General features: G+C 45.0%; 2 protein-coding genes across 3 annotated transcripts; one reads left to right on the top strand and one right to left on the bottom strand.

Moving 5' to 3' along the window:
- The first annotated feature begins 4,404 nt into the window (after positions 1-4,404).
- LOC123069085 (O-fucosyltransferase 1) lies at positions 4,405-10,664 on the top strand. 2 transcript variants are annotated; one of them, XM_044491828.1, is made up of 9 exons: positions 4,405-4,634; positions 4,738-4,876; positions 5,931-6,012; positions 6,121-6,197; positions 6,314-6,402; positions 7,539-7,662; positions 7,786-8,069; positions 8,509-8,638; positions 9,639-10,664. In XM_044491828.1, the coding sequence occupies exons 1-9, from the start codon at positions 4,627-4,629 to the stop codon at positions 10,239-10,241; spliced, it is 1,536 nt and encodes a 511-aa protein (XP_044347763.1). In that variant the 5' UTR covers positions 4,405-4,626; the 3' UTR covers positions 10,242-10,664. The 2 variants fall into 2 exon arrangements, with proteins under 2 accessions (XP_044347763.1, XP_044347764.1); XM_044491829.1 differs by having other exon boundaries at positions 4,468-4,634; positions 4,750-4,876.
- Positions 10,665-11,643: 979 nt separating this feature from the next.
- On the bottom strand, positions 11,644-13,296 carry LOC123065069 (uncharacterized acetyltransferase At3g50280). Its single transcript, XM_044488435.1, has one exon. The coding sequence runs from the start codon at positions 13,100-13,102 to the stop codon at positions 11,693-11,695; it is 1,410 nt and encodes a 469-aa protein (XP_044344370.1). The 5' UTR covers positions 13,103-13,296; the 3' UTR covers positions 11,644-11,692.
- Between the last annotated feature and the right edge of the window lie 9,589 nt (positions 13,297-22,885).

Here is a 22,885-nt window from a genome sequence, read left to right on the forward strand (position 1 = left end):
ATTGACCCGACCGTGGTGGATGACTACATCAACACCGTTGAGCAGTTGCTTGCTGGAGACAAGTACAAGGTGGTCGACATCGACCTCCAGTACACCGCCGGTGTTCCCGGCAAAAATCAGAAGGTTCCCGTCGCCCAATTGTGCGTGCGCCATCATGTCCTCATCTACCACTACTGCATGGCCATGGAGTCTTGAAGTAGTTTCGGCAGGTTTGTCAAGAGCATCGACTACAAGTTCGCTACGGTGGAAACCACCGACGATGTAAAAGCACTCAGGGTTACGGGTTTGGCCTGCAAGAACCTTGTCAAAATCCGTGAGCACTACAGGGTCTAGGGCAGCACGAAGAAGGACTCCCTGGTTGAACTCGCCTCGGCCATCATTGACCCCTACTACGAAAAGATGAAGCAGGATGCCCATAGAACAAGTCCTGTATCCTGGCACAGGGCCTGGATGCGGTGACTGGATGAACCTCACCTCAGGTTCGCGGCCAAGAGCGTGTACACATGCTACGAGATGCACAGGCGGATCGTTGACATGAGGAAGTGCCTCGTTACCCAAATCGACGAGCCTGGATCGAGCCACAAGCAGAGCAAGCGTCACAAGCAGTAGATGATGATCAGATGATCGTTTATGCTTGTTAATCATGCATGTAATATATAGTTTACTTTGGTGTGTGGAAACGGCATGTGTGTAGTAGCCACCTATGTAATTATGCATGTAATAGTTTACTTTAGTGTGTGCAAATGCCATGGTTATAGTAGCCACCTATGTAAGTGGATGTTTAATTTGGTTATGCAGCCATGTCCTTATAAGTGTGTGTATATATAATATGTTCTTGTTTTGTATGCTATCCCATCGCACAACACACATGTCTTATTAGCAGCAATCGTCTGTGTTATTATCGGTCTTTGCACACATTTCTGTTTACAGACCTATTTGTCGCGTATCACACACATCTTGTTATATTGAACCGTGTATGTTCTCTTGTCTCAACGCAAACAGTTCATCCGCGTGAACCGCATGCCGTATATCGCACACACCTTGATCTGGCTGACAGTTTCTTTTGTGTTGCCTAATCACAAACAGTTCATCTTAGTGAACTGTATGATGTTTATTGCACACACCTTGATCTGGCTGCTCGTTTCTTTTATTGTTCCTCATTGCAAACGGTTAATTGCACTGAACCGTATGCCCTACATCACACGAAACAAATCTGAACCGTGTTTGATGCATCGGTCATCGCAAATGTTTTGCACCTTTTTTAACGGTTTTTACACCACCGTTTGTGATTAATGCATCACACACAATTTTGTCAAAGGGTCTATCGTAGTGTCACGTTAGCAGCATCCTGCGCTAGTGTAAAACTCCAAGTGGTTAAACCGAATCACACAGAACAAGGGAGCACCTTGCTCTGATACCAATTGAAAGTGCTGATTATCGACTAGAGGGGTGAATAGACGATTTTTATGAAAGTCTTCAAAACACGAGTGCTCTGAAGACAAATAGGTAATCTGAGCCTATATGATATGCAGCATAATGTGAACTACACCAGGAAAGCAATAGTAAAGCAAGCAATACAATGAAAGCACAAAGACTAACAACAGCTAGGTAGAAAGGATCAGAATGGAAGACAGTATGAAGCCAAGCAGTTACAGGTCTTCACACAGTGAAGTCAAAATGGATCAGGCAAGCAAGAAATGACTTCACGAAGACAAACTGAAAAGTAAGGAGGGTATGAGATAGAACCAGTTGCTTGGTGAAGACAGAGATTTGGTAGACCAGTTCCAGTTGCTGTGACAACTGTACGTCTGGTTAGGGAAGCTGAGATTGAACTCAGAAGACTATGTCTTTACCTTATTGCCCTAGAGCTAAGGACACTTAGTCCTCACCCTATCACTCAGGTAAGTCTTCAAGGTAGACTTTCAAACCTTCACAGACTCCGTTCACGGTCAATCCACAATGACTCTTGGATCCTTAGAATGTGACGCCTAACCGGCAGGAGGATGCACAATCCTCAGGTGTAACAAGTCTTCAGATCACGCGGACATAAAGACTTTAGTGATGCCTAACACCCTTTGGCTCTGGGTGTTTTGGGCTTTGTCCTCGCAAGGATCTCTCTCTCAAAGGCTTCGGAGTTGGGTTGCTCTCAAACGACAAAAGCCGTGTACTAACTCTAAGCAGTCCCCAATTTATGGTGTAGGGGGTGGGCTATTTATAGCCAAGTGGCAACCTGACCTGATATATCCGAAATGACCCCGGGTCACTAAGGAACCGACACGTGTCCAACGATCGAATTTCAAACACACGCGACAGCTTGGCTTGGGCTACAAGCAAAGCTGACTCATCCAGCTCTGGATAAGATTTGCTCTCATTGTCTTCGCTCAAAGACATAGGATTTGGTTGAGCATCACTTCAGTCATCTGACTTTGTTCACTTGGATCGCACTTAACAGTACGGTGGTTCCTATGACTCAATAAAGAAGAAAAGAAAACTACGAAAGAAGCTATGTCTTCGCACTCCATAGTCTTTAAGTGAATGTCTTCATCGTCATTATCTTCAACGTGAATGTCTTCACGAACCACCATTGTCTTCAATGTCTTCATACATTTTTAGGGGTCATCTCTGGTAGGTAAACTGAATCAATGAGGGACTACTACCTGTGTTATTCTGCAATTCTCACAAACACATTAGTCTCACAACCACGTTTGTCGTCAATACTCCAAAACCAACTAGGGGTGGCACTAGATGCACTTATAAATTCCCTCCTCTGCTCGGCCGGCGATGCGGAGTCGGGGACTGAGCGTTGTGAGTATTGGCTTGCCCTCCCTCTCTGTTGTGGAGCCGGCAACTTCCCCGTCGACGGCGCAAAGGCTGGGTCCTGGTGCGCTTGTAGGTGAGGATCTCTGGATTTGCGCAAAGATTCGACGATGACGAACGTCTCTGGTGTGCTGGTCATTCGTGGATGCAATTGGAGACTTCCTGGCCGTCATGGTTGTTTACACAAAGGTGTTGGCTCCGTGAGAAGCGCCGCACCCTCAACTAGCTCTGGTGAGCGTGGTCTTTGTTGGTGGTTTGAGGACTTCGTTGTATTTTTTATTTCAGAGTGCTTTGTATTACATCTCAATCTTCAATATAATTTGAAGGTCCTTTCCGCATATTACAATGAATCAATTAGAACGTGGCCAATTTTCATTCTCTTTGTTCCGGTGTTCTTCTATTCATCATACCATATGTGAGTGGAGTCATACCATGCGATGAGTGGAAGCTGATGGGCCCTATCTTCCTCACCTCTGATTTGAACCCCGTTCCTTTTTTTTTGAATAGTTTGGATTACTTATCACATATGTCACATAGTTGGTTTGGACCCCTTCCTTGGTTATCATAAGATATGGCCCTGGTCACCGTATCATACGGTGAGGAGTAAGTCCACATATCTGGAGCGTCGATTATTTCTTGATCGATCTCAGCCGTTCATACACTTATCTCTCTGAGCGCCAATGCTTTAGCTTTAATCTTATTCATCCCCGACCTAAAGCCTGGCCGTCGTGCGCCTATGCCTCTGCGACTCGCCGCCGATGGTTCACCGTGTCGCCAGTCATAGCTCGTCACTTGCAGCTCGATGTTGCTGCCCTGCAGCATCGTTGTCGCATCATGTGCTAGTGCTTGTAGGATAACCGACTCAACGCCCGCAACAAAAATTCTTATGGATCCCCAAAAAAATGATCGCCAGTTCCAACAAAAACATGACTTGCCGCCTTTGGGTCGCAACAAAAATGCTTACACGATCCCAGCAAAAAACGTCGGTTATAGCAAAAAATGCCTCGTCCCCGCCCGTCGCAGCCGTTGGTCCTAGTAAAATAACTAGCTAGTTGTAGCACAATATCGTGCTGGTTACAACACGTCGACTCGCCGTCGTACGAAAAACAACACCTCGACTCGCCGCCGGTTGCGGCACCGGTGGTTGCCATCCAGCTCGTGCGGGATGCTAGTTGCAGCACCCGTCGTCGATGCACCTGGTTGTGCATCCCGCTGAAATCGTTGTCGCAAAATCGCGTGGTCGTGGACACATTGAGCGCCGCTCGTACCGGCGTGCTCGACGTGGCGTCGTGGGGGTGCCCAGGACGATGGCGTTGTAGCGGTGCGTGGTGGGTGTGCAGACTAGGCAACAGCCAGTGACGAACAGGAGAGATCTGAAAAAGAGAGGGAAGGTGCGTGAGCTCGGACGAGCTGTCCATGGCAGTCGCGCGGAGAGGATGGGAAAAATGAAAGAAAAACGATCGAATGATGCTGCGATGCTCTAGGACGGAGATAAAATGGGGCGAGCGGGCCGTGGGCCCACCAGCATTTGCGACATGGCGCGATAGGAGACGTTGGATGGGGGCGAATCGAACGCCGCGCACGGGACCGACGCGTGGCCGGTCGCCCGGCCACAAACATTTCCCTAAATCATGCCTTTCGTGTCGCAGTCTGATTTCAACCGATTCGCCTCCTGCGTCGCCTCACGCCTCGGAGCACGCTGCAGCCTGCAGCCGGAGTGGCAGCTAGGGTTGAGGCGGAGGGTGGAGCTCTGCCAAAGATCCGACCCGCTCGCACGCGGCACAGCCAAACCCTAACCACCTGATCCCAATGCGCAGGTGAGCCGCCTGCTTCCGGCGGCGATCCGCCCCCAAATTCCTCTCCCGTGTTGTTTTTCCCCATTGTGCTCTACTTTGTGCTGCTGATTTGATTGGCTCGCAGGGGCCTCAGCAGCGAGACGTCGCTGCGCCGGCACCGCGCACGGGCGCGGCTGTGGGTCGCCGTCGCGGCGCTGGTTACCGGCACCATCTGGCTCTGGTCCTCCTCCTCCGTTGTCCTCTTCGGCACCCACAGGGTCCAGGTGATTATTTAGTTGCGCTGTTTGTTCTGCTTGGCGTTGTAGGGAAGGTCGATAGCAATACCATGAGAGTTAGTGAAAGCTGAGAGGCTATGGCTATGCAGGTGCCGGTGCTATATAACCAAGCCACTTTGCAGAGCAAATCTCTGATGGAACATTTAAAACAAATTAGTTCTAGCGTATATGCCGGCCTGAGCATATATCATGTTGCTGTTTGAAACGGACGGGGAAAAAATGCTATAATATTTAACAAACAAATACTCCTTGTTAAAGAGATCATAAGCAAGATGGCAAACTGTATAAAATGCAGAAGCACCTAATATGGGTACAGAGTATTACTACTGATAGGCTTATTACCTGCAGACTCTGGCAAGTTGCGATAGTTCTTTCCAAAATTGTGTAAGATCCAACTTCTCCATAACTATTAGTTTGCTTAATCAGCACACAAGGATGTAGCTTAATGTTCCTATGGAAAATTGAGAAATGTAAACAATCAGTTTACTGCATTGTAGTACTCACTCCGTCTCACAATATATGACGTTTTTGCAAGCAAAAACAGCTTGCAAAAACATCTTATATTGTGGGACGGATGGAGTAGGCCTGTAAACGTTGAAATCATGCTGGCCACCAGATTACGACATAAATATAAGGACATTTGTAAAATTGACAGCTGACACATGATGTTTCATAACCTCAGTTTTGCCAGCTGTGGGCTGTTAGGGAAGTGATGCATCACCACTGCTTATTAATCCTGGTGAATAGGCTAGAGTAAGAAAATTGATAAATAAATATTAAAATCAAGTCAGCACAAAGTATGGTCCTATCCATCATGTTCTGGCGCATAATATTTGATGGATAAGGAATAATGTTGCTCCGAAAAAGAAATGTACCAATTTTCTTGGCTAAATGTTTGGTGCATCACTTATATTTTGAGTTTCAATTCATTTGACCTATAGATTGGGTTATACTAAATGTATGGAATTGAATTGGATATGCAATGGTCATTTAATTTTTTACCAAATTATATCTTGTACTGACATCAGTGCTACTACTCAAGGATTTTGTTGTAGATGAGTTGTGGAGAACTGCAGATTCAAATGGTTGGAGAGCATCTTCTGCACCACGCACCTATTGGCCTCGTGAGTTTCTCTCTGTATCCTCCCAGAACCAGAAGTTACTGGTCCAGTCCTATGCCATTCTGTGTGATGGCAAAATGAAATTCTGAAATGCAATTTCTCTACTTGCAGCCCCACCAACTGAATCCGAGAGCAATGGGTACTTGCGTGTCCGGTGCAATGGCGGCTTGTCCCAACAACGAAGTGCAGTATGATTAACATATGAAACTTTGTCTCTGAAGTAGCATAGTTCATCATGCAAGTTTTATGTGTTCATGGCAACATAGCTGGGAGATTTAAGGTTACTGCTGCTTTGCTTTTGCAGATATGTAATGCTGTTGTTGCAGCACGAATCATGAATGCTACACTAGTGCTGCCAGAGTTAGATGCAAATTCATTCTGGCATGATGAGAGGTACGTAAGTAAATTTTTATCATGCAGGAAGATTATTGCATGTTACCACAAACCCTGTGTTCCCTATGATTCCTTCTGTTTGAGCAGTATTTTTTCTTCCTACAAAGCAAAAGCAGTGTCCACCCCAAAGTTCACTGCAGAACTTTTCTTATCAAATATTCTGCAGTTTGCATTAATTGATTTATATAGTTTCGTAGTGCCTTTTATGCCTAATGTACATGGTATTACCATAAGATATTGGCATAATCCAAGTGTTTTATGCATAGTTCAAAAAAGCGCTAGGCGTTAATTGTGCGTTTTGCCACCGCCTTGCGCTTTACTGACCAAAGCGCATGCTTATGCGCAGTTATGCACAGATTAAGCGTAGTTATGCGCAATGCGTTTTGCCAACGCCTAGAGCCTAGGCGCGCTTAAGCGCTTAGGCGTGCCTTTTTTAACTATGGTTTTATGTAGTCATGTTGATTAACTTCGTAGAAGTATTTGAGTCCTGGTGATGGTAGATATTTAGCACTTCGTAACCGCTAATCAGGTTATTGGAAATTAGCATACGTCTAGAAAGCTGAATAGGTGTCTATATAAATTAATTTATTAAAAAATTACATTGTTAGAATTTGCATGGAAAGATTAGTTTCTTGCAGAAGGACTCTAGGAGGAACTTTAGGAGTTAAAAATCTTAAGATGAATTCATTCTAACAGGACTCCAGGAGGAACTTTTACAGTTGGTCTACAAACCCTTATGTAGTACATTACAGTTTGCAACCTTTTCAGCATCCCGCCTGAAAGTTTGTTCATAGTATACTAGATAAAGGTTTGTGAGCTAAGTTGTAAAACCAAAACTTTTCTGTTAAAGATTGTAACAATGCGGATATTATCGACTCACATTGAAATCCTTATTTGCGTTTTTGTGTAATGCCATCATGAAGATGTTACAAGTTATGGTGAAAAATTAGTTGGACAAACCCAAAACTAAGTGTTAAATATGATTTTCAAATAATAAGGTGGCCACTGCATGTTGCACTTGGTAATTAGAATGACATCTACATTGAGTTTACTTCTTCTCTGGCTTTGTAGTTACCTTCTTGTTCAACTTGTTTACATTGAATGATCCATTGTTGTTGTATTTATGTATGGACCAGTGGTTTTGTAGATATGTATGATGTTCCCCACTTCATCAAGACATTGAAATATGATGTTCGAATTGTTATGAGTGTTCCAAAAATCACTGCGCATGGAAAGTCCAAGAAGCTCAGAGCTTATAAGGTGAATATATTTAGAGCACAATAGCACTCCAAATTTAGCTATACTAAAGTCACTTTTTCTATCTTTCCAAAGTCAAAATTTTCTAGATATTCTGTACTTATGGAACACTTTTTGTCCTTACAGATTGAACCACCTAGAGACGCACCAGTTACTTGGTACAGGACAACTGCTCTGGAGAAGTTGAGGAAGTATGGTGCGATATATTTAACTCCATTTTCACACCGTTTGGCAGAAGAAATTGATGATCCAGAGCTCCAGAGATTGAGATGCAGGGTGAATTATCACGCACTACAGTTTAAGCCAAATATCATGAAAACAAGCAGTGATATAGTGAATAAGCTCCGTTCAGAAGGCCATTTCATGTCGATTCATCTTCGGTTTGAGCTGGATATGCTTGCATATGCCGGGTAGGACTTTGATCAAACCAGCGTGTTATTGCTTTATTCTGAAGTGTATCCATTGATGGAGTTTTTTTTTCTGTGGTAGGCTTAGGAAAGTGCCTACCCCACCTCTTTTGGGACTAAAAGGCATGTCGTTATTGTAGGCTAAGGAAAGTCTTGACGAGGGCTAAGCATGGCCCTTACATGGATGATGGAACTCATAACATTCATTCATTCATAGATATAAAATTATATTAAGATAAAGTAACAATGGCCATTTTCAGTCCTTGATACTAAAATTTTAGAGAAGTATTCTCTTATTTAATTCATTAATTTTGACTATTGTTGATAACCTATACATGAAAATCTGGTATATGCAGTGGTTATTACTTGCATGTCTTGCCATGTAATTTCGTTTTTGTGGTTGACATATGAACATTCCTTACTTCCAAAATGAAAACTGCAGATGCATCGACATATTCACACCTAAAGAACAGGAAATCCTGTTGAAGTATCGGGAAGAAAATTTTGCAAATAAGACCCTTGTCTACAAGAAAAGAAGGCTTATTGGAAAGTGCCCTTTAACTCCAGAAGAGGTACCGATTCTTCTTATAGACATTGTTCCTGATGTTTGTTGTGTGCTAATATATAATCTAATTGTGCGCCGACACTAAAAGTGAATTACTCTGGATGGGGGTACAAATTTAGGCTTCAGTACCTGGTCAGCTAAGCACATGCTAGTGGCTTTTTTTGCGGCGTAGCTCCATGGGCACGTTTTTGTATATATATTACACATTCATCTTAAATGACCAACAATGGGCTACTAAATATAGGTAACATGGATTTCTTGCTGCGTACTTGCTATTGTTTGTACCTTCTCTTCACGTATGGTGGACAATTTATCCTTCCACCAAAAGTAAGACCCATACAATCCGTGATACCTTGTTTATAAGGAGTTCCGCCTTGGACGCTTAGGCGGCTAGGCACCCTGGCAGCCCCTTACAATCATGCCCGCTTTAGGCGCTTAAGCGTCTGCCTTAGGCATCAAGGCGGTTGGTGCTCGCCTTAGGTCGCCTTAACACCTTATAAACAATGCCATGATCTATATCATATTGTTTTTGCTGCTCATGATTTGTATGTATGCTGTTCTAGTTTCCATGATTGCTTGAATGCAATATAGCATTCCATGCTCTTGGAATTAAATGAGGGTGCATCTTGGGTGAACACACGCTAAAACTTAGAAATTTGCAAATTCCATTAAAACATACCTAGTAGAAGCTTAAAAAAGGGGTGATTTACATTCAGACCACGAAACTAGATGCACTTCTCATTTATACCACAATAGACCTTGTTCCTTCAAATATTATACTCCCTCCGTCCGGAATTACTTGACGCTACGGATTTATCTAGCACTAAGTGCTAGATACATCCGTTTGGACGTCAAATAATTCCGGATGGAGGTAGTATATTTTAAAGCACAAAAATGTGGGATGACAGTATATGAAAAATAAATATCAGTCATCATAACCGACTATTCTGTTGAATAATTCTTTCCATAAATAACGGGGAAAATGGTCTATTTATATTGTTTTGCAGGTAGGTCTTATCATTCGTGCTATGGGATTTAATAACACAACAAGGATTTACCTTGCTTCTGGCAAGCTCTTTGGTGGGGAACGCTTCATGAAGCCATTCAAGGCTATGTTTCCACGTCTAGAAAACAATAGTATGGTTGGAAGTGGAAAGCTGGAAGAGGATAACAGAGGGCTAGCAAGGTCAGCAGTTGACTACATGGTCTGTCTCCTGTCGGACATTTTTATGCCCACGTATGATGGCCCGAGCAACTTTGCAAACAATCTCATGGGTCATCGCCTATACTATGGTTTCCGAACCACAATCACGCCAAACAGGAAGGCCCTCGCTCCGATATTCATGGACATGGAGGAAGGGCGTGCATCTGGATATGAGGAGAGGATCAGGCAGGTCATGTTCAACACCCATTTTGGCGCCCCCCACAAGCGCATCCATCCAGAGTCTTTCTACACAAACTCATGGCCAGAGTGCTTCTGCCAGATGAAAGCTGGGAATCAAGCTGACCGGTGCCCACCCGACAATGTAAATGATGTCCTTGAAAGTCAGTTCCAGAATAAAGAGGATGTAGAAGCGGAAGCTACTGATCAAACTGACTCCACCAGCTAAATGAAAGCTGAGTTTAGCTAAGGTTTATTGATTGGGGACAGATTGTTTCTCAGACCTGGGTATGTCATTTTTGGAGGAAGGATTGATGACTCTATATCCATGTAGGTGATCATGTTCAACTCAAGATTCAGTTGTTGAGATTGTTAGCCTGGGGGGGTCAGAACCAGATTTTGGATAGGTTGGGTCATTTAGAGTTCTGGGGAAGAGAAACCATACGAACGGGTCAGAACCAGATTTTAGATCACTACTAAAAGATCTTATATTTGTTTACAGAGGTACTCCCTCTGTTCACAAATATAAGATGTTCTATGAGTAATTTTTTTTCTGAATCGAATGTATATAGACACGTTTTAGTGTGTTTGTTCACTCATTTCACTTTATATGTAGAACGGAGTAGTATATGTTATAGCCCAGTGTTGTGTTGTGTCTCCGGTTCTATTGGCTTTATTTGCTGGTCCTCACTGCACACATATCCGGTTGGATTCGTGTGTTCCTGGTCCAGGAGCTTCCTAAATTTTGGTTTTGCAATTGACCGTTCTGCAAAAAAAGAGAAAAAAATATGGGGATGGCTAGGGGACAATTGACTGAATTTAGAATCTGGGTAGTTGAATTGTTCCCAGCTGTTGGATGGAAAAGGAACCGTCAGATCTTCTATCTTTTGAAATCATTGTTCATCGTCTTCCTCCTCCCGACTTTGATCTGAACCGCCCGCAACCGCCGGCTGAACCATTTGCCTATGCTGCCTGCGCTTGATGGCGCTCCCGTGACAGCCTCGCCACCCCGCCCTTCCCTCGACTGTCGTGTTGCTGCCGCCTCGACCATCCCTCTAACTTCGGGGATGACCAATTTCTTATCTGGTGAGCCTGCACACCTCTCTCCCTCCTCTCTCCCTCACCCCCACACACCCCAAGATAGATAATGGGGTCGCCTGCCATCCTAAGATATACCCAGAGGGTTCCCTCAAAAAAAAAAAGATAGACCAAGAGGGCTTTTCTGGTGATCTCCTTCCTTCCCTCCGGCCGTTCCTTCACGTGAAAATTGATTAATCCAAACTCAGGGCGGTTTACATACAACTATTGTGAGAAAACTTTGATTCCACCACCTTAAACATGACAGTTATTGGTGACATGTGAAAAATGCAACCTCTAACTATCACTAATGATAATTAATCGATGGCGAGTGAATAATGTAAGTATGTAACTCGCTAATGACCAACTAAAGTGAGAGTGACGGGTACTATTCGGTCATGGCAAACAGATCGTGGCTAATGCCTCTGTCATGGACGACATACCCCCCCCCCCCCCCCCCTCTCTCTCTCTCAAAATTCAGCACGTAATTCAGGGTAAATTTCGTATACGACATGATCTACTCATAGCCGAAATTTGGCTTAACTTTTGTGAAATGTTTTAATTTGACAGTTTATTCATCTCACAAAAAAATACCACTCATGTTTACAACGAAACAAAATTGGCACGTGACGATGACACGGCGGCCCGGAGCTCGTCGTCTAGCTCGAGCACCGCCATGTGCTCGGGGGACAGCGACACCTCGGCGTCCACGCTGCCTCCGCCCTCCCGCCCGGGGTACAGCACCGTCCTCCCGTCGTTCTTGTTCGCCCTCCCGCTCCGCACCGCCGTCGGCTTCCCCCACCCGAAGTCGCACCCGTACGCGTCGAACCACGGCGAGCCTCCCATCATCGTCAGCCGCACCGTCACCACGGGGTCCGCCGTCCACGCGGCCACGCGCGCCCGGATGGACGCGTCCGTGTTCGCCGCCACCGCGCGACCCACGGCCGCCGCCGCCCGCCCGTGCCCGCCGCGCGCCAGCAGCTCCGACACGCGCACGGGCTCCGTGCTGACGCCGTAGAGGCTGTTGCCGAAGTACTCCGCCGGCAGCGGCGGCCGGAGCCGCCCGCGGTTGTTGGCGGCCCCGCGGAACGCTGTCTCGCTGTCCGGGGCCAGCCGCCGGGCGCGGGTGATGCACCGCCAAATCAGCGAGGTCAGAGCCTGGTACCGCGTCTGGGCGGCCGCGGCTGCCGCGTCCCCGGCGGCTAGGAGCTCTTCGCGGGCCTGTTCCTTGAGCGCCGCCACCGACTCCGCCGAGAAGTGCAGGACGCGCCCGCGGAGCGGCACCCGCGCCGGTCTCTCGATGAGCTCCGACAGGTCCTTGCACGGCAGCACGACCGGTGCCGCCGTGCCGCCGTCGGGCGACCAGCGCTCGAACATGGGCCGGGGCGACGACGCCGGCGACTGCGGCGCCCCCGGAGGCGCGAGCCTGGCGCGCGATATCTCGGCCAGCGCTTTGAGGAAGTTCCAGAAGGCCGTGCCGTCGGCGAGCGCGTGGTTGCAGACGAAGCCGACGAAGACGCCGCCGTCCGCGAGCTCGGTGACCTGGGCGGCGAAGAGGGGGAGCTCGTGGCCGTCGTAGTTGATTGCGTCGTTGAGCGGGAAAAGGTCCTCGACGACACTCGGAACGTCGGCGTCGGGAGGGACAACGTCGGCCGCCGCGACGCCGTCGGCGACGGCGTGGACGACCTCGACGCCCTGGCCGTCACAGTCAATAGAAACAGAGCACCCAACAACGGCCCCGCTGTCATCGCGGTGGCGGTCGGTGACGAAGCGGCCGGCGACGGGGTAGTAGTCGCCCCCGAGGGCTTCGGCGAGGGCGTCGGCGAGGTGGCTGGTGACGGCGGTGCCGGTGGAGAAGGGCGGCGGGGGAGCGGGGAACAGGAGGCCCTTCTGGATGTAGTTGGCGTTTATCATGGAGACGTCCCATGAGGCGAGCGGGATGCGCTCGCGCGGCCGAGCCGGCGGCTTCACCGTGCGCGACGACACCACGCGCACGGGCGACGGCGGCGGCATTGCGCTCTCTGCTTGCCGACTGGCTGGCTATAGGGCTGGACTGAGATGGCCGAGCTCGTTCTCCGACGTGATCGATCCAGGAGAGGCTGCACTAGATTTATAGGGTAAAAACTCAAAACTGAATGTGCTCTGCCATATTTACCTGACTGAATGTTCAAGGAAATTGCTCAAAACTGGTCTCACTCACGAACGGCGTCATAGCTTACGTCAGGACGTGAGAGTTAACAAATCTGCCGCTGCTTTTGATTAGTCAATCAACTATAAGCTGTGTAGTCTAGTGCTACTTTGCATCTAGATGTTTGAACTGCTCGGGACAACTCTAACCGATCTCTGTCCGGCGTTAGAGGAGGATAAATTCGGTTACCCTTCTCTAACTTGTACCTAGCCGAACTCGTATCGTTTTTACGAGAGGAAAAATTTATCAGCCTCGACCCCTAAATATACCCGGTCACCTAGCCGATGAGTAAAAAGTTTGGCCACTCCACGTTGTGTCGTCGCCAGCGTTACTTTCGGTGACTAGCCACCACCTTCACCGACGCCTCACTGTCAACCTTTGCCCTCACCGCTGCTCGACTTCGAGCAAGTTGCTGGCCGTTGCCGTCGTCGAAGTCGAGCTCCAACGTTGCCGCCGCATCATTGTCGTCGCCAAAAAGAGGCTCGGATCTTCTTCCTCTAAGCATCTCTGTCCACTTCCGGCCATCTCAAAACCCCGTCAACCGCTAATATATGCTCAACGTGGGCAGCGGACCATGACACCTCCGCCGCCCTTCAAGTGTTTGACGGTTTGCCTAGGTGATTTTTTTGTGTGCTTCTTTCATCTCATTTTTTATTATTAAATCGAGTCATTTTTAGTCCAGATGAAGAGGTTGAAAGAGATGATCTTCGAGGACTCTTTATCGTCGGAGGAGAGGAGGAGGAAGAAGACGATGATGACTTCAAAATGGTCGTTAGCATGATCGTCAATGGTGATTTTAGGAGGCCAAGGAGAGGATCACAATTCGACCGCATACACATCAACCGAGATAGAGCAGAGGGCCATGCCAAGATTACGAGAGATCATTTTGACCCCAATCCAACCTATTCGGAGAACTATTTCTGGCGATTTCGGATGGACACAAGTCTCTTTCTCACCATTGCAAAAGTCGTGGAGAAGTATGATGATTGGTTCAAACTCCGGAGGAGTGCATCCTGAGAGACAAGTGTGAGCCCTTTGATGAAATGTATCACGACTATTTGAGTGTTGTCTTATGGGTGTCCAGCCGATGTCACTGACAACATGTCCGCATTGGATAAGATACAATCTTGGAAGTCGTTCGAAGGTACACAAAAGGCATGATTAATATCTTTGGGCCGGAGTACTTCCGGGCACCCAACGATGAAGACGCAGAGATGCTGTTGGCATTGAGTGGAGAACGAGGATGGCCTGGTATTCTTGGATCAACTGCCTGCAAGCACTGGATATGAAAGAATTGTCCTGCAGGGTGGAAAGTTCATTACAAAGGTCAGTGAAACGATCCGACTATCATTCTTGAGGTTGTTGCATCGAAGGATCTACGGATTTGGCATTCATTCTTTGGATTGCCTGGCTCTCATAATGACCTGACTGTGCTTTCAAGATCACCATTGTTTCCTAGCCTTGTTGCTGGAGATGCTTCTCCTTGCAACTATGTTGTCAATGGTTGTGAGTACAGGATGGGTTACTACCTTGCCATCATTCTACATGGGCCACATTTGTCAAGACAATCTCACGTCCTAAAGGTAACAGGAGATCTCGGTTTAAAACGCATCAATAGTTGTCAAGAAAGGATGTGGAGAGAGATTTCGGTGTGCTTCATAAGTGATTTGCCATCATCCATGGCCCTCCCGAGTATTGGAACCCCAAGGTCCTATGGCAAATTATGGCATGTTGCATCATCTTGCATAACATGATCATTGAAGATGAAAATGATGTGCCTCAGAACCTTCGGTACATCTGCAATGGGGATCCTATTGAGCTGGAGCATGATGCAAATAGGATACAAAGATTCCTAGCAACACATCAGAAGATCGAGAACTGAGAAGTTCATAGCCAGCTCCAAGATGGTCTTGTTGAGCATCAGTGGCATCTCCATAGCACTTCGTAGTTGTGCTTTTATCATTCTTTTTTTTTACTTCATCTGACCCGTCTGTGTGTTTGAATTCAAAAAAATCTGGTTTTAAACTATGGATATGTTTATTTGTGAACTACGTGAACCTTAATTATTATGTTTGGCAAATGATACTCTGTTAAATTTAGGGTATCAGTTAGAAATGACACTTTTAGAGGAGCAAATTTACTCCTCTATCTAAAGGACACTCGGTCGTATCCTCCTCTAAATTATAGGGGATCATTTAGGTTTCCTTAGAGCATATAGGGCCAATATCCCATTCCAATGGCAGTATTAGAATTGCACCGGTATCATCTTCTGATTGTTGTGGAGATATTTTTGTAGCCCCTGATAACTCATCTCCAATGACCAATTCTCCTATGTTTCCCTCTATACTTGGGAGGCAAATATTTGGGATTGTGCAACTAGAAATCTGCTTTGGCTATGCATACTGTTAGATCCACATTAAAAAAATGTCGGGGAGACAATTTGATAAATCATCCAATATCACAGTACGATATGCAGTACACCGAGCCGGGTTCTTAATGTTGGGGAACGTAGTAATTTCAAAAAAATTCCTACGTACACGCAAGATCATGGTGATGGCATAGCAACGAGAGGAGAGAGTATTGTCCACGTACCCTCGTAGACCGTAAGCGGAAGCGTTATGACAACACGGTTGATGTAGTCGTACGTCTTCACGATCAGACCGATCCAAGTACCGAACGTACGGCACCTCCGAGTTCAGCACACGTTCAGCTCGATGACGATCCCCGGGCTCCGATCCAGCAAAGCTTTGGGGATGAGTTCCGTCAGCACGACGGCGTGGTGACGATGATGATGCTCTACCGGCGCAGGGCTTCGCCTAAACTCTGCAACGATATGACCGAGGTGGAATATGGTGGAGGGGCACCGCACACGGCTAAGGAACGATCCATAGATCAACTTGTGTGTCATGGGGTGCCTCCCTGCCCCCGTATATAAAGGAGCAAAGGAGGAGGAGGCCGGCCCTAGGAGGAGGGCGCGCCAAGGGGAGTCCTACTCCCACCGGGAGTAGGACTCCTTCTTTCCTAGTCCAACTAGGAGAAGGGGGAAAAGGAGGGAAGTGGAGAAGGAAGGGAGAGGGGGCCGCGCCCCAAACCCTTTGTCCAATTCGGACTGGGCTTGGGAGGGGCGCGCGCCACCTCCTGGCTCCTTCCCACTAAGGCCCACTAAGGCCCAATACTCTTCCCCGTATTCCCGTAACTCCCCGGTACTCCGAAAAATACCTGAATCACTCGGAACCTTTCCGAACTCCGAATATAGTCGTCCAATATATCGATCTTTACGTCTCAACCATTTCGAGACTCCTCGTCATGTCCCCGATCTCATCCGGGACTCCGAACTCCTTCGGTACATCAAAACTCATAAACTCATAATAAAACTGTCATCGAAACCTTAAGCGTGCGGACCCTACGGGTTCGAGAACTATGTAGACATGACCTAGAACTATTCTTGGTCAATAACCAATAGCGGAACCTGGATGCTCATATTGGCTCCTACATATTCTACGAAGATCTTTATCGGTCAAACCGCATAACAATATACGTTGTTCCCTTTGTCATCGGTATGTTACTTGCCCGCGATTTGATCGTCGGTATCCAATACCTAGTTCAATCTCGTTACCGGCAAGTCTCTTTACTCGTTACGTAATGCATCATTCCGTAACTAACTCATTAGCTACATTGCTTGCAAGGCTTATAGTGATGTGCATTACCGAGAGGGCCCAGAGATACCTCTCCGACAATCGGAGTGACAAAACCTAATCTCGAAATACGACAACCCAACATGTACCTTTGGAGACACCTGTAGTACTCCTTTATAATCACCCAGTTACGTCGTGACGTTTGGTAGCACCCAAAGTGTTCCTCCGATAAACGGGAGTTGCATAATCTCATAGTTACAGGAACATGTATAAGTCATGAAGAAAGCAATAGCAACATACTAAACGATCAAGTGCTAGGCTAACGGAATGGGTCATGTCAATCACATCATTCTCCTAATGATGTGATCCCATTAATCAAATGACAACACATGTCTATGGTTAGGAAACATAACCATCTTTGATTAATGAGCTAGTCAAGTAGAGGCATACTAGTGACATTAAGTTTGTCTATGTATTCACACATGTATTATGTTTCCGGTTAATACAATTCTAGCATAAATAATAAACATTTATCATGATATAAGGAAATAAATAATAACTTTATTATTGCCTCTAGGGCATATTTCCTTCAGTCTCCCACTTGCACTAGAGTCAATAATCTAGTTCACATCGCCATGTGATTTAATACCAATATCCATATCTGTATATGATTAACACCAATAGTTCACATCTTCATGTGACCAACACCCAAAGGGTTTACTAGAGTCAATAATCTAGTTCACATTGCTATGTGATTAACACCCAAAGAGTACAAAGGTATGATCATGTTTTGCTCGTGAGAGAAGCTTAGTCAACGGTTATGTCACATTCAGAGCCGCATGTATTTTTGCAAATATTCTATGTCTATAATGCTCTGCACGGAGCTACTCTAGCTAATTGCTCCCACTTTCAATATGTATCCAAATTGAGACTTCGAGTCATCTGGATCGGTGTGAAAGCTTGCACGGATGTAACTCTTTACGACGGTCTCTTTTATCACCTCCATAATCGAGAAATAATTCCTTAGTCCTCACTAAGGATATTCTTGACCAATGTCCAGTGATCTACTCCTAGATCGCTATTTTACTCCCTTGCCAAATAAAGAGCAAGGTATACAATAGGTCTGGTACATAGCATAGCATACTTTATAGAACCTATGACTGAGGCATAGGGAATGATTTTTCATTCTCTTTCTATTTTGTGCCATGGTCGGTCTTGAGTCTTACTCAACTTCACACATTTGCATCACAAGCAAGAACTCTTTCTTTGACTGTTCTATTTTGAACTATTTCAAAATTTTATCAAGGTATGTACTCATTGAAAAATCTTATCAAGTGTCTTGATCTATCTATATAGATCTTGACGCTCAATGTGTAAGCAGCTTCACCGAGGTCTTTCATTGAAAAACTTTTATTCAACTATCCCTTTATGCTATCCAGAAATTCTATATTATTTCCGATCAACAATATGTCATCTACATACAGTATCAGAAATGCTATAGATCTCCCACTCACTTTCTTGTAAATACAGGCTTCACCGTAAGTCTGTATAAAACTATATCCTTTGATCAATTTATCAAAGCATATATTCCAACTCCGAGATGCTTGCACCAGTCCATAGATGGATCGCTGGAGCTTGCATATTTTGTTAACACCTTTAGGATCGACAAAACCTTCTGGTTGCATCATATACAACTCTTCTTTAATAAATCCATTAAGGAATGCAGTTTTGTTTATCCATTTGCCAGATTTCATAAAATGCGGCAATTGCTAACATGATTCAGACAGACTTAAGCATAGTTACGAGTGAAAAACTCTCATCGTAGTCAACACCTTGAATTTGTCGAAAACCTTTTGCGACAATTCTAGCTTTGTAGATAGTAACACTATCAGCATCCGTCTTCCTCTTGAAGATCCATTTAATCTCAATGTCTCGCCGATCATTGGGCAAGTCAATCAAAGTCCATACTTTGTTTTTCATACATGGATCTCATCTCAGATCTCATGGCCTCAAGCCATTTTGCGGAATCTGGGCTCACCATCGCTTCTTCATAGTTCGTAGGTTCGTCATGGTCTAGTAACATAACTTCCAGAACAGGATTACCGTACCACTCTGGTGCGGATCTTACTCTGGAAGACCTACGAGGTTCTGTAGTAACTTAATCTGAAGTTTCATGATCATCATCATTAACTTCCTCACTAATTGGTGTAGTAGTCACAGGAACAGATTTCTGTGATGAACTAATTTCCAATAAGGGAGAAGGTACAGTTACCTCATCAAGTTCTACTTTCCTCCCACTCACTTCTTTCGAGAGAAACTTCTTCTCTAGAAAGGATCCATTCTTGGCAACGAATGTTTTGCCTTCAGATCTGTGATAGAAGGTGTACCCAACAGTTTCCTTTGGGTATTCTATGAAGACGCACTTCTCCGATTTGGGTTTGAGCTTATCAGGATGAAACTTTTTCATATAAGCATCGTAGCCCTAAACTTTAAGAAACAACAACTTGGGTTTCTTGCTTAACCACAGTTCATATAGTGTGATCTCAACGGATTTAGATGGTGCCCTTTTAACGTGAATGCAGCTGTCTCTAATGCATAACCCCAAAACGATAATGGTAAATCAATAAGAGACATCATAGATCGCACCATATCCAATAAAGTGCGGTTACGATGTTCGGACACACCATAACGTTGTGGTGTTCCAGGTGGCATGAGCTGTGAAACTATTCCACATTGTTTTAATTGAAGACCAAACTCGTAACTCAAATATTCGTCTCCGCGATCAGATCGCAGAAACTTTATTTTCTTGTTACGATGATTTTTCCACTTCACTCTGAAATTCTTTGAACCTTTCAACTATTTCAGACTTATGTTTCATCAAGTAGATATACCCATATCTGCTCAAATCATCTTGTGAAGGTCAGAAAATAACGATACTTGCCACGAGCATCAACACTCATTGGATCGCATACATCGGTATGTATTATTTCCAATAAGTCAGTAGCTTGTTCCATTGTTCCGGAGAACGGAGTTTTAGTCATCTTGCCCAAAAGGCACGGTTCGCAAGCATCAAATGATTCATAACCAAGTGATTCCGAAAATCCATCTTTATGGAGTTTCTTCATGCGCTTTACACCAATATGACCCAAACGGTAGTGCCACAAATAAGTTGCACTATCATTATTAACTTTGCATCTTTTGGCATCAATATTATGAATATGTGTATCACTATGATCGAGATCCAACAAACTATTTTCATTGGGTGTATAACCATCGAAGGTCTTATTCATGTAAACAGAATAACAATTATTCTCTAACTTTAAATGAATAACCGTATCACAATAAACACGATCAAATCATGTTCATGCTCAACGCAAATGCCAAATAACATTTATTTAGGTTTAACACTAATCCCGAAAGTATAGGGAGTGTGCGATGATGATCATATCAATCTTGGAACTACTTCCAACACTCATCGTCACTTCCCCTTCAACTAGTCTCTGTTTATTCTGTAACTCCTGTTTCGAGTTACTAATCTTAGTAACCGAACAAGTATCAAATACTCAGGGGCTACTATAAACACTAGTAAGACACACATCAATAACCTGTATATCAAATATACCCTTGTTCACTTTGTCATCCTTCTTATCCACCAAATACTTGGAGTAGTTCCACTTCCAGTGACCATTTCCTTTGCAGTAGAAGCACTCAGTTTCAGGCTTAGGTCCAGCTTTGGGCTTCTTCACGGGAGTGACAACTTGTTTGCCATTCTACTTGAAGTTTCCCTTTCTTTCCCTTTGCCCTTTTCTTGAAACTAGTGGTCTTGTCAATTATCAACACTTGATGCTCTTTCTTGATTTCTACCTTCGTCGATTTCAACATCACGAAGAGCTCGGGAATTGTTTTCGTCATCCCTTGCATACTATAGTTCATCACGAAGTTCTAGTAACTTAGTGATGGTGACTAGAGAATTTTGTCAATCACTATCTTATCTGGAAGATTAACTCCCACTTGATTCAAGTGATTGAAGTACCCAGACAATCTGAGCATATGCTTACTAGTTGAGCGATTCTCCTCCATCTTTTAGCTATAGAACTTGTTGGAGACTTCATATCTCTCAACTCGGGTATTTGCTTGAAATATTAACTTCAATTCCTGAAACATCTCATATGGTCCATGACGTTCAAAACATCTTTGAAGTCCCGATTCTAAGCCGTTAAGCATGGTGCACTAAACTATCAAGTAGTCAACATATTGAGCTAGCCAAACGTTCATAACGTCTGCGTCTGCTCCTGCAATAGGTCTGTCACCTAGCGGTGCATTAAGGACATAATTCTTCTGTGCAGCAATGAGGATAAACCTTAGATCATGGATCCAATCCGCATCATTGCTACTAACATCTTTCAACACAATTTTCTCTAGGAACATATCAAAATAAACATATGAAAGCAACAACGCAAGCTATTGATCTACAACATAATTTACAAAATACTACCAGGACTAAGTTCATGATAAATTTAAGTTCAATTAATCATATTACTTAAGAACTCCCACTTAGATAGACATCCCTCTTATCCTCTAAGTGATCACGTGATCCATATCAACTACACCATGTCCGATCATCACGTGAGATGGAGTAGTTTCAACGGTGAACATCAATATGTTGATCATATCTACTATATGATTCACGCTCGACCTTTCGGTCTCCGTGTTCCGAGGCCATATCTGTATATGCTAGGATCGTCAAGTTTAACCTGAGTATTCCGCGTGTGCAACTGTTTTGCACCCGTTGTATTTGAATGTAGAGCCTATCACACCCGATCATCACGGGGTGTCTCAGCACGAAGAACTTTCGCAACGGTGCATACTCAGGGAGAACACTTCTTGATAATTAGTGAGAAATCATCTTAAAATGCTACCGTCAAACAAAACAGAATAAGATGTATAACAGATAAACATCATATGCAATCAAAATATGTGACATGATATGGCCATGATCATCTTGCGCCTTTGATCTCCATCTCCAAAGTACTGTCATGATCTCTATCGTTACCAGCACGACACCATGATCTTCATTATCTTGATCTATATCAATGTGTCGTCGCATGGTCGTCTCGCCAACTATTGCTCTTGCAACTATTGCTATCGCATAGCGATAAAGTAAAGCAATTATTTGGCACTTGCATCTTATGCAACAAAGAGACAACCATAGGGCTTCTGCCAGTTGCCGATAACTTCAACAAAACATGATCATCTCATACAATAACTTATATCTCATCACGTCTTGACCATATCACATCACAACATGCCCTGCAAAAATAAGTTAGACGTCCTCTACATTGTTGTTGCAAATTTTACGTGGCTGCTACGGGCTTAGCAAGAACCTTTCTTACCTACGCATCAAAACCACAACGATAGTTCATCAAGTTGGTGCTGTTTTAACCTTCTCAAGGACCGGGCGTAGCCACACTCGGTTCAACTAAAGTTGGAGAAACTGACACCCGCTAGTCACCTATGTGCAAAGCACGGCAGTAAAACCAGTCTCGCGTAAGCGTACGTGTAATGTCGGCCCGGGCCGCTTCATCCAACAATACCGCCGAACCAAAGTATGACATGCTGGTAAGCAGTATGACTTGTATCGCCCACAACTCACTTGTGTTCTACTCGTGCATATAACATCAACGCATAAAACCTAGGCTCGGATACCACTTTTGGGGAACGTAGTAATTTCAAAAAAATTCCTACGTACACGCAAGATCATGGTGATGGCATAGCAACGAGAGGAGAGAGTGTTGTCCACGTACCCTCGTAGACCGTAAGCGGAAGCGTTATGACAACGCGGTTGATGTAGTCATACGTCTTCACGATCCGACCGATCCAAGTACCGAACGTACGACACCTCCGAGTTCAGCACACGTTTAGCTCGATGACGATCCCCGGGCTCCGATACAGCAAATCTTCGGGGATGTGTTA

Source organism: Triticum aestivum, chromosome 3B, assembly GCF_018294505.1.
Source record: "Triticum aestivum cultivar Chinese Spring chromosome 3B, IWGSC CS RefSeq v2.1, whole genome shotgun sequence".
NCBI classification, from domain to species: Eukaryota; Viridiplantae; Streptophyta; class Magnoliopsida; order Poales; family Poaceae; genus Triticum; species Triticum aestivum.